At 34.9% G+C, this 16,377-nt stretch overlaps 1 protein-coding gene across 4 annotated transcripts in view; it reads right to left on the reverse strand.

Annotated features, from left to right (window-relative positions):
• The window catches only part of LOC105216010 (G1/S-specific cyclin-D2), a 209,998-nt gene that overhangs the window by 161,560 nt on the left and 32,061 nt on the right, over positions 1 to 16,377 (reverse strand). For all 4 annotated transcript variants that reach the window (XR_008471510.1, XR_008471509.1, XM_054232249.1 and 1 more), the window contains one exon: positions 2,735 to 2,956. Coding sequence is in view for 2 of the 4 variants with exons in the window: in XM_054232249.1 (XP_054088224.1) it covers positions 2,735 to 2,956 (222 nt within the window). In the remaining 2 variants the exon portion in view is untranslated. The remainder of the gene's footprint in view (positions 1 to 2,734; positions 2,957 to 16,377) is intronic.

Below are 16,377 nucleotides of genomic sequence, written 5' to 3' on the forward strand. Positions count from 1 at the left end.
CCTATTCAGCCAAATACCAGCGATTTAAGGCTTAAAGTTTTATGAAAGAGCTTGTAGGAGGCGCGGCGCTGGCGGCGTCCACTTCACAATCATATGTATAAAGCACGAGTATGAGTTAAGTAAGAGTTGGGCCGAGTTAAATGGCAAATCATTAACATTCGCGCCCAGTGCTGGCACAACACTAGGCGGATTATTGCACTTTACAACTTATGTACAATTGGCATTCTGGGGACACGGTAAAAAGTTCTAGATGTATGATGAATTTGATTAAGTTAGACGGAAGAGATCTTAGTAAGGAAGTTGTGGAACCGTTTTTCGACAAATTTTGTTAAGAATTTATTTTTAAGTGTGGAACCACAGTCTTATAAGTATAATTATTATATGGAATCTTGTCAAACTTACAATTCTGAGCTGAATACAAATCCAACTTCAGTATGGAGTGAAATGGAGGTTGTTGACTAATTTCTAGAGGTCGACCCTGGAAAAACATTGTCAAACCTCTCAGTATATTTCTGATAACTAAGACCTTCAGATTCTGTAGACAAAAATGGAAGAACAATGAGGGAAAACTTACTATAGGAAATATTTCCGAAAGTCTAGGATCACGAACTGACTAACTACATAGCAGAGGTCGACTCTGAAGAAGCAATGTGAAACCTTCCAGCACATTTCTGATAAGCAATAGGTTCAGATTCTGAGCTTAGGACATATTTCTGAAAGACTAGGATCACAAATTGTCTAACTAAATATCCGAGTTTTGTCTTTTTGGTCGAGGAGAATAGGTTTTCTTAACAGAAACCACCCAAAGCAACTAATATTCTACCAGGGTGGAGGGATCTATAACCATTTTACACCAACCAGCCGACAAAAAGTAGTGCCCCTAAAGATAGGCAACACTAGTAATGACCAAACACCATAAAGACATCCGACTGGATCCATCTGTAGGTAGTGAGTAACCCCCGGACGATTTATTTTCAACATTAAGCTATTTGTGACATTTTGATGTTAGTTCTTTTTATGCCAGATCCTAATCAAAGACTTTGACAACAGCAAAATCCAGTTCCGTCGTTCTAGAGTTATAAATTTTCCAGAGAAGTCTCATGAAAACGTGTATCCACATTCTTTCTCACAGTGTGCGGCTCATTCGATTCATGCAGCATCGTTCCGAGACCTGAAGGTATGAGAGGCACCCCGCTCGCGACGTCGACACATTCTTTCGCAAATATTTTGAAATGAAGAGTTGCAACATTTAATAAACAGGACGATCGACGACGTCTATATATATGCATATATATCTACATATACAGCAAAAAGTATGCGCTGAAAAAATATATACGTGAATTGGCAACTACAAATATTTATGCATTGCCAGGCTGCGCATGCGCAAAGTGACCACTGAAAGTTGCGTTAATAAAGCCAGCATATACTTTATTAATATGTGTAATTAATTTTTTTCTTTTACCTTTTAGAATTAGCAAATATTGGCGTTTGTTTGTGTGGAAGTAGAGTTATGGAAGACACACGCATAGCAGCACACAGCAGGGTTGCATTCACATTTTTTTTGCAGCAACACACACAGACACGTCGACGGTTCGCTTAGAGAGACTGCACTAAACACACGGGGCCGTCTATTTGCCTATGAAATGAAATCTTGGCAAAACTTATGCGTTTATAATTGATTGAGATATTTACAGAAGTGAAGAGATGACAAAGCAACAACGGACGGCGGTGGAATTGCCACCAAGCGAGTATATGCAAGTAATAAACGACTCGACTGGTTGAGCTGTATATGCGCTAGTGGAGTCAGAGGAAAGATCTCCGCGCTGCAAGTTCAACGTAGACGCAATTATTGTGCCAAGCAACTTCTAGAGTTGACAGCAATGTCAGCGTCAGTCAGCAGCTAACTTAGCTAGCCTAACTAGCGAAATGGACTGCGGCTAGCCGCTTTTATTTGCTTTTCCCATGTAGCAAAACCTGCACAACGTCAACTATGTAACCGGAGGTGTGCGGTATTGACCAACCGCTTAAGTGGCTAACTGACCGCCAACAACAACAACAAACAAACAAATTAACGCAACAGACCAACAACGATTGACCGCGACGCGTCGATGCGTGCGAATTTTTTAGCACTACGTTAAATTTGCCAGCGTTAATGCTCCGACTGCTTTTGGTTAGTTCTTTGAGTACTACGAGAGTTCAACATACATATACATATACAGTGGGTAAGCAGATAGTTACAGCATCCAGCAGAGTAGAAGAAGAAGAAGAAGCGCATGCGCGGAGCAGTCATCTACTGACAAGTTCAATGTGCGCACAGCGCGAATATTCAACTAAGTTTATATATATATATGAAGGTAAAGTATATATTTAAACTATGCCTCAACGAATGTCGAGTGTATTTGTGCAAACTGTGCTGATGCTGTCGTTAATTTGGCAAGCAAATTCCAAATATAACAGTTTCGACTAACATATGTATGTACTAATGGTGCAAAAAGTGTGTGCGGAAGATGTGTTTAGGTGATAATTCCTGGATGCGTGCCGTAGCTAAACAGGAAGTCGCACCACACACAAACACCGGCGCGCAGGCAAACGTCGTTAAACTGTTCCCATGTTTGCAGTGCCTCAGTGGTGTCTTTTTTTTTGCGTCTTTTTTTTAGCATAGTTAAGTAATGTTTGAAATTCTATTAGGGCAATTAACAAGTAAAATAGCATTTCTATTGACTCGAGTACTCACAATTAAATCGCCTTTGTATATACTGTTGTCGGTGTAGAATACCAACAGTTCGGCCGATAACGCCCGACAACTGGGCTCGCGCAATTTCGATGCCAATAACAGGCAGGCGGCCGCCAATATTTGCAGATGTGTCTTGGTTACGGATTTTGTGGATAGGAAGCGATCCATATAGTTGAGCGCTAAGAGCACAACCTCCTCTTGGGACTTTTCTTCGGCGCAGACCTGGAAAGAAGAAGGTGGGAGTTAATATATTACAAACATTAAAGAATAAATACTATGCTTAATTGAGTGTATATTAGTAGATTTCAAGCTTATTGCACTCTCTAAGCGCTAAGAAACCGTTAAGAGAATAATTTAGTATTTTTTAACTGTATGTCTCCAACAAAGAGCGAAGTGCGAATCTATTGCGCATGAGTCAGAAAATAAGCTAGTCAGCATTGCAAGTGCTGAGCGAAGAGAGAGACAATTGCGCAGGAGTCTGAGGAGGTTGTATTGCAAGTGCTGCTAGACTGCTAAACAGCTGATATAGTTTGTTCGATTCGTTACTCTCTAACGTTTAGCTAATTGAAAACAGCTATTGTAAATCAAAAAGAAATACGAAAAGCTGAGGTAGTTGCTTTAAAGAAACTTTTTTAATATCATCTACGTATTAAATCACATTTTTATTAGCAGACCCGAGAAGAAGATCTATCTAGAGTCTAACTTGGTGTCTAAAGCTGTACTAAGAAGAATAATATGATTTTTCTTAGTTGTTAAAGATTAGGGAAAGTGTTTATAAAGTATGGAGCTCCAGTAGGTCCAGGAGATCCAGTAGGTTTAAAATTCGTTAGGCGTTTTGACAGAAAGCTCCGTTACGTCAGTATCCATAAAACTTACAGAACTCATTAGTGTTGCTGATGGAGATTTAAGAAGAATTTTCGATTGTAGAAACAAAGGCATTTCGACGATGATGAAGTCGAGCTCGTTATATTTATGGCTAGAATCTCCAAAGTTTCTAATGAGATTTTCGAAATTTTGTTAAGAAGACAAAATTAGTTAAGATTAAGAAGGTCTATCTAGAGACTAGCTTGTTGTCTAAAACATTACTAAGGAGAAGAATATGATTTTTCTTATTTGTTATAGATTGGGGAAGATGTTTATAAAGTATGGATGCCCAGTAGGTTCTTCAGATTTAAAATTCGTTAGGCGTTTTGACAGAAAGCTCCGTTACATCCCAAGTTTGTAATGAGATTTTCGAAATTTTGTTAAGAAGACAAAAATAGTTAAGATTAAGAAATATCTCTAATTTTGATAACTTCATTAGTTTGTATAGTAAGAAAAACATTCGACGAACAACTTCAATGGGTTAAAACACGAAGTCCTTTAAAAAGTATTTACGAACCACTTCAGAGTATGTTTTTCCAGCAAACCACTTCTTTCGCTAGAAAAAAATTCTATACTTTTGACCACCAGCAACCCAATCGTCTGCTACTTCTCTGCCACTAACCGCACAAATCAATTTACTACTTCCTCTACCGAAAAAAGAAAATTATTAGCAAATCAATTTCCGGCTTAACAGCAAATACATTAGAAGACAAACAGACTGTAGGCATACACCAGTATAGACTATAGGCAATAAAACTAACTGGCTAGAAACGCGTTATATCCGAATTCCAAACAAAGCAGACGCGATGACGCGATACGCTTGCGCAGCGCCATAGCACCAACACCAACACTTTCGGTTGAATGACGTTTACATAACGACCAACAAAAGCTAACGATTGCAGAAATGCAAGCCAACTTAAGCGGCAGACACACACACAACTTGATACTTTGGCAAGAGACATTACTAATGGGAGTGGCGTCGGGGGTGCAATGATGACTTGGAAAATCAGTGAGGTCTGAGAAATGAATTATAAATAATATATACTATATATAATATAGACGCTTTTAGGGCACGAACCTGGGTGTATGCCGCCTATGGGCACTGACAGCGTCGATCGAGTAAAGTCAGCAATGGAAAATGCAAGTGCACGAGGGGCATGCAACTAAAGCACCTGAGGCGCGAAAAGTTTAAGGGGCGAACTGCTTGCGGGTTTTTTTATTGGTTAGTTCTTCTTCTTCTTATTATTATTATTTATAATTTTTCTTTTGATTTTCTTTACATTCTTTTTTCTTTTTATTATCATTTTTTTATTTATTTAATTGTTTACTATATTTCCCCCCCTACTACCCAACAACAGCCGAACACAAAACCTGTTCGCCTTATTTATGTTGCAAGTGCACTGCAGTGGAACATGCAATCAGTTAGGTATCTCATAATTACTTTTACGCTTCGGTTTTACTTTCTTACATTCTCATAGCTGTGTAATCATAGTATAAATATAGTACCTTTTTGTTGTTGTTGTTGTTGTATTTTTTAAATATTTGTTTGTTTGTTGTTAATGCGCACGGTTGTGGGTTAAAGCGCGTCGATTACTCTATTTGGTTAAGTAAGAATGTAAGTGAAGTGATTTGAGTAGGTGCGCATTAGCTGAGAAATGGGGTAAATCGTATATAGGGTGTTGCACACCACACAAAGCGTGGTAGATAAAGCTATGTGTTAAATGAGTGGGGGATTTTTTTTCTTTTCTTATCGAAGTAATTAATTATGAATCCTAAGCGTTGCAGAGCTAATGAGAACCCATAACAATTGTAATATCAATTTATTTCATTTAGAGCTATTTATTTATATAGATGTATATATGTATGTATATGTGGACCCAAAACAAATTTTTTAGTTAAAAGTTGATATACATATGTAAATCCGTTTGATTTTGTTTAAGAAAGCGCATTTTGGATAAAAACGAGTTTTTTTACATCAACTGTAACAGTTCCCCTTTTGTGAACACCGCGTTTCAACTGATCGCGCCGAAAAGTAGGCAACGTTTTTTGATAAATTTATTAGTTAATGATGATATTTATTTTAATTTTATTTTTAAATATTTTTCGCTACAGTTAATGATAATTTATTAACCTTGAAGCGCAATGTTTCAATTTCTATAATTATAAGTCCCAGTTAGGCAAATCTAAATCGGTTAAATTATAGATTTTTTTTCGAATTATCATTTTAGCTCAAATCCTCTTTTTGATGAATCATATGTGTCTTCAATTAAAATGTAACGATTTATTATTTAAGCTTTTTTCTTAATTAACCCATGGCGCCAAAATGTAGGCAACGTTTGCTGGAAAATCGTTTAGTAAATGGCAGTATTCATCAATTGATTATATTTCAAAATATTTTTCTGTTGAGAAACTAATTTTTGAACACGATAATTTAAATTTTTTGATTTCAGATCCAAGAAAACAGTTATACACTGTTATTTAATAGTAAATAAATAAAATTGATTTCTTAGTGATCGGTATTTAAACATGCTGCGCCAATTACCGTGTGATAAGCCTCCTAAATATCGCATACAAGGTTCTATCGAGTGTACTGTGTGAAAGACTAAAGCCCACTGTCAACAAACTGATTGGACCTTATCAGTGTGGCTTTAGACCTGGAAAATAGACAACTGACCAAATATTCACCATTCGCCAAATCTTGGAGAAGACCCGTGAAAAAAGGATCGACACACACCACCTTTTTGTCGATTTTAAAGCTGCTTTCAACAGCACGAAAAGGAGCTGCCTTTATGCCGCGATGTCTGAATTTGGTATCCCCGCAAAACTAATACGGCTGTGTAAGTTGACGTTGAACAACTCCAAAAGCTCCGTCATGATTGAGAAGGACCTCTCCGAGCCGTTCGATACCAAACGAGGTTTCAGACAAGGTGACTCACTATCGTGCGACTTCTTTAACTTGAGGCTGGAAAAAATTGTAAGAGCTGCAGAGCTAAATAGAGAAGGTACAATCTTCTACAAGAGTGCACAGCTCCTGGCGTACGCCGATGATATTGATATCACCGTTAGTTCTGCTTTTTCCCGCCTGGATAAGGAATATTGAAAATGATTGATATTGAAAAGAGTTCTGAGTACTATTGTAAGTAGTTCAAACTGAGAAAAAAATTTAGATAATCGAAAATATCCTGTTATAAATTTGTTTAACTTTAAAAATATACTTTAATAAATAAAATATATCAAAGAAGTGTATCACAACCAAACACTGATACACACCACAACTTCCCCTACCAGGTGTCATTGACACTACTTTTTCTTAACTCTTTTTATAACTATTATATTCTTTTTTACCAACATCACTTACAAGACCAAAGTCTTAATACACATAATGTATAATTGCGCGCTTAAGACCCCTTTAAGAATGCATTAATGCAATTGTTGGCCTGCCACATTAGCTATAAAGGCGCATGATCAGCGCCGCGCCACCCCAACAGCTAAAAGCGAACCGAATTAAAAAGGGGGGCTCAACCTGAATCTACGCCAACGAACAAGTACATAGCATATAGAAATGCAAGGCATAACAAGGTAAGACGCTCCACAATGCATTTAATTGAAGCAGCAGCAAACACGCTTAAGCAACCGAAATGGGAATGCACACCTTGCGAGAAGAATCATTAGGAAACTACTGGAGCGCAGTGAGGCTAATGCCAAGTGCTGCTGAAGTTTCGATATGCAGGCGCGTTGCTTAGCATTTGCTATGGTTAGGCGGTGCCTTACTTGCCGACGCTGCCATTGAAAAGGTAAACAAAGCCAAGGTTTCGACGACTTGTTGCATGTTCGCCGACAATTAAGCCATTACAGATGCCGGTGAGTGCGCTCTTAGTGTATATTAAAGTATCAGCGCCACGAAGGGGTAACTCTCAATCGCTTAAGTCGCCAGCTTGTGCGCTGGTCAAAAGTCTATACAGCCCATTAACGTCTGGAGATTTCTGCAGAAGCAACTGTTTGCTTTTTGCACAAAATACATGATGTAACGGTTCTTCTGCTGCAACATTGTATGTGTAAATATGTATGTATATGTTCGTCTGTTCGTGTGCGGCACACGACGCTTCCGTTTGCTAATTTCCCGAAAATCCGTTGCAGAGATTGTGCACAAACAAGTAGTGCAAATAAGTGAAATGAAATTTAAAAAAAAAAATATACAAAAAAATAACAACAACAAACAAATAAAGCGCAACAGCAGCAAAACACCAACTCAAACACTAAAGACGTTATTGCACAAATTCAACTTCCGGCCCATCAATTCAACGACATTTTGGCATTCAGTAGCAGCGCAAAATTTACGCATTGTTGTTGTTGTTGTTCTTGTCTTTTGTTGTTGTTGTATTCCTACGCTGTGTCAACCGTCATTAAGCATTCTCAACGCATTTGTGTTGTGTTGGCTCTGTGAGTTATTTATTTATTTGTTTATTTATTATTTTATTTGCAAGTGGAGATGCAGTCGAAAAAAGGAACAAAAATTAAAGAAAAAATAATAAAAGAAATATATAAAAATTAAAAAAAAAAAATTAATAATATAAAATATTAAAAATAAAAAAAAAAATAAAAATAATAAAAATATAAAAAGAGAAGAAAAAATAAATTAATTAATTAAAAAAAAATTACAAAAAATAACGAAAAGTTCAAAAAACAACAAAAAATTAAAATAAAATATAAATAAAAAATATAAAAAAGATTAAAAATATAAATAAAAATAAAAAATATAAAAAATACAAAATGAAATAAAAAATAAAATTAAAAAATATAAAAAATACCAAAAAAAAAAAAATAAAATAACAAAAAATATAAATAAAAAAATACTAAAATTAAATTGAAAAAAATAAACCTTAAAAACAACAAACAAAAGCGGTGTGCACAGAAAAATTGTTGCACAGAAAAATTGCAAAAAAAATTGTTGCTAAAAAAACTCACAAAATTTAAATGAAGACACTCTCATGGACTCATGCTTATGGATTCCCGAGGTACAAGCAGACAAGCACAGTCACACATGCAGATACATGTATCCCCTACTCGGCATCAAATAAGGCGAGCGAAAGCATTGTACTTAAAAGCAACAACAACAGCACTGACCTCAATGCATTAAAAATAAATATAACAAGAACAACAACAACAAAAAATCCTAAAATAAAACTGACACAAATAAAAATGGGGAAATAAAATTGTCAAAGAGAACAGAACAGTGCTCAAAAAAGACACAAAATTAACATTTCCTCCCGTCGATAATGTGCACGAAGGCAGGCATAGACTTTGACATGACGCTGTGCTCCATGCAAGGCACAAATAAACAAACATACAAACATACAAACAAATATATATACATATATATACACATCCATAATTTTTTTCGATTTTATTTTCGATTTTGAATTTTGCAACGGAAAGTGGCAAAGTTTATCGCCGCGCAGAGGCATTCATTCATGCAATCATATGTTCATTCATTTCTTTCCAAGACAATTATTATTTATTTTTATACATACATACAAACATACATATATAGCCGCTGAGATAAGCTTTCTACATTCTACAATTAACACTCAACGTATGTAATTTGCATGCCGCGAGTAATTGAACAAAGCAATAATTCTAATCAAACTTATTAATAATGTCATATAACCCACATATTCAGCAAGAACAACAACAACAACAACCACATTAACTGACTTTTATGCTTCCTCAAATGCTTTTATAACTGCTGTAACAAATATTTGCTTAGCGACAGCTTGCAAAAGCACTCGATCGGACGGCAAAAGCAGATGACAATTCGACGGCACCCCCACAAGGAAGCATACAGACAGACATACATACACACAAGTGGAGTTATAAGCAAATAAAATTTAAAAAAAACTCTAATAAGGCGATGTACGCCTGCCTTTAGAGTCCAAAGAGTTTCCAGCCTACGCCAGCCGTTCAAACAAAGAACTTCACTCAGCACGCCGGCTGTCTGGAAAGCCAACAAAAAAAAACGAAGTCTACAAATTAAATGCAATCCAAAATCAAAACACCAAATGTTCGTTTCGATTTCTTGATTTCTGTCGGTGACATCGAGGTTGGCGTCAGCGTTCACGGGTTGCTCCACTTTGTTTGCACAGAGGTCTTAGACAAATATGATAGGCCGTAAGTAAATATTGATAAAATAAAAAATTGAAAGACGTCACCAACTTTAAAGAAAAACAACAAAAGACTTCGACTTGAACAGTTGCCGGAAATATATTTCGCTGATAACAATGAAGAACAATCCCAACTGCCTATGGAAATCGTGAACTCACAGCAGTTTTTGCTGTTCTATTGAGCGTAGCAAGGTTCGAAGGCACGTGTTCTAATGGACTGTATTTGACAGTAAGATCTTAATGATCTTGACTAAACTTTCCTTTCATTTTTTAAAGCTATCTTAACTTCAGTTGTAGGAACCGTTATCGAGATCTTTTATTAACCACTTTGGATTGCGAAAAAAAATGTTACTATGATAAATTACCAACTGCCCAGAACCTTTACCGGCTTTTATAAATGAACTTTGGTTTCGAAAGGAGTGTTTCTTCTTAAAATGCCCAGTATATCTCAGTAGACAAACTGGTTTCATTAGAAAGTAAGGAGAATCATCAGCAATCCCTCAAACATGATTTTATTGACTGTCAACAGTCACCAGGGTTCTGGGTTCGTACAAAACTGCTTGACAAAGAACATTAAGACGAAAAATTCCCAGATCTCTTGGAGAAATTCTCATTCTTGCATTTCGATACTGTTCAAAAAGCAATTTACGGGCTCTTCGGTCAGATGACGCCGAAAAAATTCCAATCATGACAGAACCAATATTGTCACTTGTCACGAAACGTCATAAACTAAGCGAACTGTCGAACATGCATTGTAATTGTAAAAACCTTTAGTTCATTATCTGACAAACCAATGTATTTTACAGACAAAGGCACTTCAAAAAAGAAAAGTCGTGATCTCTATTTTCATCATTCTTCAATTCTTCTTAAAATAGTTTCATCACTGCTTGAACAGCAAAAATTGAGAATTGCTAGTAAACAATTTGTAAACCCGTTACTTTTAAACGGTGCTGCTAACGGAAACATAAATATTTTTGATTTCTTATTTCTTCCGAACTATTTTACTCATGTCAGCGGTTAAGTTCAAAGCTTTCTTCTGCTTTTCTGATTTTCGTAAATAGAGCATCCCATTGTCATGGGAAAATTGTTTGAACGAAATCTATGCAAAAATCACATGCTTCCCTTTCTGCGTGTCTCCCTTTCACTTCATGCGTGCTCTACAAAGTCATGAACTCATAAATCAATTCTTTTTCACGCGTTCAAACTCAACACACTCGAGACTTCCACTCCCCATTTTGTGCTTAAATACAGCTACTAACACAGAAATAAGCACAGGAGGAGAATAGGAGAAATTTGAATAATCATTAATTAAGTAGAAAATTAGATTCGCACCTGTCCGAATGTGAGTACAAAGCGGGAGCTTATTAAAATTCTTAATAGCTTCTTAAATCATAATTTTCGCAGTCAAGCATTCGACAAAAAAGCAATTGGTGGAACGTTGGGAATGACAATGCGTTGATCAAAAGCGTGAATTTGCGACTTTAACGAGTTTAATAAAAGAAGCTCACACGTTTTTCGCACTTATGCAAATCTGTTGAGGAGTGAGAAGATGGCTTGGTGGGAATATAAATGTGTCTAGCTGGGACTAGATATGTATATAATTAAACAATTCCAATGGAAGTGGTCGTAAAGGCTGCTGAACTGTTGAAACCAAAAACTATTTCAATTAATGTGGTTTAGAACAAAAAAAAAAAAAAAAAAAAATGAGAGAATGAGAAAGATAACCATTAGAACAATGTTTGGCTGACGGATAACTTTGGGACATTTCAAGAACACTAAGATGATCTCAAATCGTTAACTTGTTTTGATACCACAAAAAAAAATACAATTTTCGACTCATAAACATTTTTAATGGCAATTCTTGTTAAACAAATGGAAAACAAAACCTGGCAAACCTGACAACCGATGGTGTCTACAAAAGTATTTTAATGCTAACATTCAGATTCCATAAATTTTATTAATATTTTTTTTTATTTTATATTTCCATTAATATCTTTTTGTTTTCACTTTAATAAACGATTCACAATTATAAAAATATTTCTATTTTGTTACCAAGTTCGAGCATGGCAGCACAAATCATCTTTCATGCAAGAAAAATATTCAAAAACCATAAGTGAAGAAATTAATGTAATTAAAATGGAAAACACAAATCATTAATGTTTGTAAATCCATCAATCATGCTTACGGTGAACGTAAAACCACAAACAAAGTGCATAAACCTCTAGACACCAAGACTCAATAATCTAATCATAGCTAAATGTTATTAGGCGAGAGAAACAACTGGGATTAGCTGATGTTTATGAGTGGAAATACATGCATATATATATATATATGTACATATATAGATATGTAGAAACATATACATACATATGTAGAATCATATACATATATGTACATACATATATATTATATGTACATACTTTTAAATTTGTACGTGCCTTCTAACTCGCAACTTTTATCTCTTATTTATGTGTAGCCAGAAATGCCCGATTGCTTTTTGTTTTAAGTTTTTTTTTGTTTGTTTTTGCATTTTTTTATTTTATTTTATTTATTTTTTTTTTTGCCAATACGACGCATATTTAAGTTTCAAGAATACATATGGATCCAAATTTATTTGCAAAAAAGTTTAAGAAAGACAGCAAAATGTAAATTAGACCAAATAGTACATTTCCAAATACAAAATAAAAATATATACAGCATTTAAGCAAAAATTTCGCATTTTACTCATTTATATGGAGAAGATAAGAATTGTTTCCCCTAAATTCTGTGTAATTAGATTATAACATTTTGACCATCTAGTCACCAACGCATAAAATCCGTCTCAATTCCGTTATTTTAGAACTCAAACTCAATCTTTCCAGACTTGAAAAATATTTATTCTACATGAAATAAGTCCCCACTCACCATTAACCACTTCTTTGATTGCTCAGAAAAACCCACACCTCCCTATGGTTCGAACCCGTTGAAACAACAACTTTCCTGAACCTGCCGGTAGATGACGCCAATGTTCAATAATCGATTTATTTACTCTCAAATATAGTTAAGGTAATCGCTACAATAATAACAAAATATAATTTAAAGGGGGTTGTCAGGATTTTCAAAACAATTTTTTTTTTGCATTTTCCTTAAGTGTAATATCTTGAAAAATTCTCTAAAAATTTTAAGTTGATCCGATAACTATTTTTCGAGTTATTCGACAAATAACAAGGAGCGCTCGGCCACACCAAAACGCTGGTGTGAAACTTTAAATGCATTTTTCTCAAAATCAAAACTATGTTTTTTGAACTGGTGACAATTGGCAACTCGAAAACCACACAGTAGATTTTAATTAAATTTATACAGCTTTGAGAATACATAATAAACCTAGACCTGATCGAAGCTTTTTTTGATTTTTTCGTATTTGTGACTACCCCTTGCGCCTTAATGGTTTTATATTGGAATGAAATTTTCTAAATCTATGGAATTTAATTCAGATTTGTCCATTCGGAATCTTTGTGCGTTCTATTTACGCCACTTGATCTCAAAATTATGAGCATCTGGCAAGAAATTATTTGTCAAAAATAAAACAAATTTTGTAATCTTCAATAATATAGAAGTAATAGCAAAAGATTGCGAATTTTTTGCTCATTTTCCCATGAGTATTACGATACTACGTTTTAGAAAAGTATACTAGATATGTATGTAGATATATTTGTAGCTTCTAAATGGCATGCGAAATTGCCAAAAAGCAGACGCCGATGCTTAAATTCATATATTCAGGAAACTCATGCAAGTCAACAGTACAATCACATTGCAGATACCTAATATTATATGTATATGGTATATAATAGTATAGAATAGTATACCAAAATCACGCATTACGCACTATATAAGTAAACACATAAAGCAATAGCACACAAAAGAGGAAGCAATGCTAAAAAAAAAGAACTAATGAAAACCATTTGTATTTGGAAACCAAAAAAAAAAAAAAAAACAAAAAAATTAAATAATAAAGACAACAAAGCAACAACAGACAACGGCGATACACTAACAGAAATACATATACACATCTCTTCGACAACCCCTCCACTCGATGGTTTGACATTGGCAATGCCAAAGTAAAATTACCATGCAGACTGACTGACAAACCTTCAATTTAGCAGTGAGACTGAACACTGATCATATAAGAGCGACGACTACAAATACAATACAATACAGAGAAGAGCGAAAAAGGTACAAAATATGCTCCCAAGCGAACTCCAAGCCAACAGCTGATGGTTTGACCGCTCCACAGCAAACAACCCAACGATCACACAAGTCAATCAAACCGAAAAATGTCTAACGAACAACAAACCAACGAATTCGCCGCGAACCGCTTAAAACAAAACGTGCGAGCAATTGCCCAAAATAGCCAGAGTCCACAGTAAAAGCTCACTCATACGATAAAATTTGACACTCCACTTACGAAAACACACAAACAACTCAAAATGCAAAGTCAGAAGCGGCAAAAAACAATTCCCCCCAACAGAAATTAAAAATGAGTGGCGGTCGGAACACAGTGCTGTACATAATGTTGTACTGTTGTGGGAACAACAGCAGAATGAACTCGTCGAAATCGTATACATGTTTATAGCGAAACGTTCAAGGCCATAGTGCGAAAATGTTTTTGGGAAACACACCGAACACCCATACGAACGATGGACGCTTCCCCAAATTTCGAGTATATATAAACTTTATATATTTATATATATAGTAGTACATAGTTATATATTCACAAGTCTATATAGCAGTAATTACGTTATGTAAAGCCGCTCACTTATCTATATACTGTTTATTTATTTATTTATTATTATTATTATTTTTTTGTTGCTGCTGGCAAAAGGGGTTGTCCAGCAGGGCTAAGGCGGCTACATAAATATACAGACATATGTTGTATGTGTTCATGTAGATGGGCCCGTCTTCATCGTCAGTCTACTATCGTAACATTCAGTGCCGCAATATAATTGAATTCATAGACTTTTATAGATTTTGGACATTTGGGCAGCCGGGTACGGGTAGGAAGTCATATGAAATGCATACAAATAACACATACTCGTCGTATAAACTTGGAGCGGCAACTTGTGTGTGTGTTAAATTGTGTTGTATGTGTTGTATAAGAACAAGCAGCCAACAAGTTTAAAAATTATCACAATTCTTTTGAGCTACTTATAGCGAGTATTAAGCACATACACAGGGGTTAATCAAGTGGGTTTTCGACGATTATTAGGCAAATGTTATAAATATCTTTAATTTTAGCTTTTATCATTTGGTGAATGCGCAAGTGTATATATGGTTTGTGTATAGTGCAACATTTTGAAAGAAATAAGTATTATTTTCATATAACTCTCTGATAATGTTTCAACTAATTAGTTGTCAAATAAATCTAATTAAGCAAATGTTTGAAAATGCATAAAAATTTAATTAAGATAATAAATAAAAAATATAAAAAATTTAGTTTGAAGATTTGAAAATTACGCTCATTGATCTATCGCAAAAAATCCATAAAAACTAACAAATTGAATTGAGAAAATAAATAAAAAATATAAAAATTTTCATTTGAAGAATTATAAATTACTCTCACTAATAACTGAACTAAATTCATAATAATTCATAGCATAATCATGTATTGTTTTAAATTCCGAAGTCACCGGTTCCCGAAAAAGACCCTAAACGCTAAAACGGAAAGTATAAGCCTAGTTGTCGTCGAGGTCATCTAATGGGAGGCCCTTAGCAAGTGCTATTTCAAAAGGGTCAGACCAAAGGAAAAGGTGTGTTATGTTAGAAGAGTTGGGTTCGTTGGTCATTGGAAAGAGGTGACTAGTATCATGCGGAGACTTATTGCATCCAGGACATGTATTCTGGATAAGTAGGAGTTTAACCTTATCCAGAACGAAGTTGCGCAATAGTCACTCTAGTTTAACGTGGCAACTCGCAAATTGAAACTTATAACACTAGATGGCGCCAGTGTCGAAGTAATACAAATAATTGAATTTGAGACCCAATCGAATTCACATATGAAAAATGTAGTAAGCTCCTGGATATAATTTATTTACTATTTTTTACCAAGATGAAGTGTTTCAGTGCATTATCTGGTATGAGAAATCTTCATACAAATTGTACGCAAATCAAAAACTGCAAAGAGTGCAAAATTTCTTTTTATATTTTCGACGAAATATTTCAAATTTTTAACTCAATATCAATAAAAATAGTGCTCTAAACCCATCGAATCAAGCTTTTAGAAGAAACTACGATATTTAAAAGTTTTATTAAATCAATGGTAATCATATGAAAGTTTAAATATTAAGGCTTTTCACACAGCCAAATTAATTGATCAATTAAAATGGTTTTTCATTTTCAAGTCGATTAAAACTTAATTAAAATCGAATGTAGATTTTTATTTTGTATGGTAAATCGATCTTAATCAGCGTTTTAATCGAGCAGAGGCCGCTTAATTGGTCAATTAGCTGCTGTGTGAAAAGTCTATTAGGAACATGGTCGATATAAATATTAAAATCTGTTCTTTAAATAGATTTAGTCGACGGCGAGGCGATAGTAACATAACAAAATACCGATTTTGTGTTTTAAAGCAGCGGTTTCATC

This window comes from Zeugodacus cucurbitae, chromosome 5 (genome assembly GCF_028554725.1).
Source record: "Zeugodacus cucurbitae isolate PBARC_wt_2022May chromosome 5, idZeuCucr1.2, whole genome shotgun sequence".
Taxonomy (NCBI): domain Eukaryota; kingdom Metazoa; phylum Arthropoda; class Insecta; order Diptera; family Tephritidae; genus Zeugodacus; species Zeugodacus cucurbitae.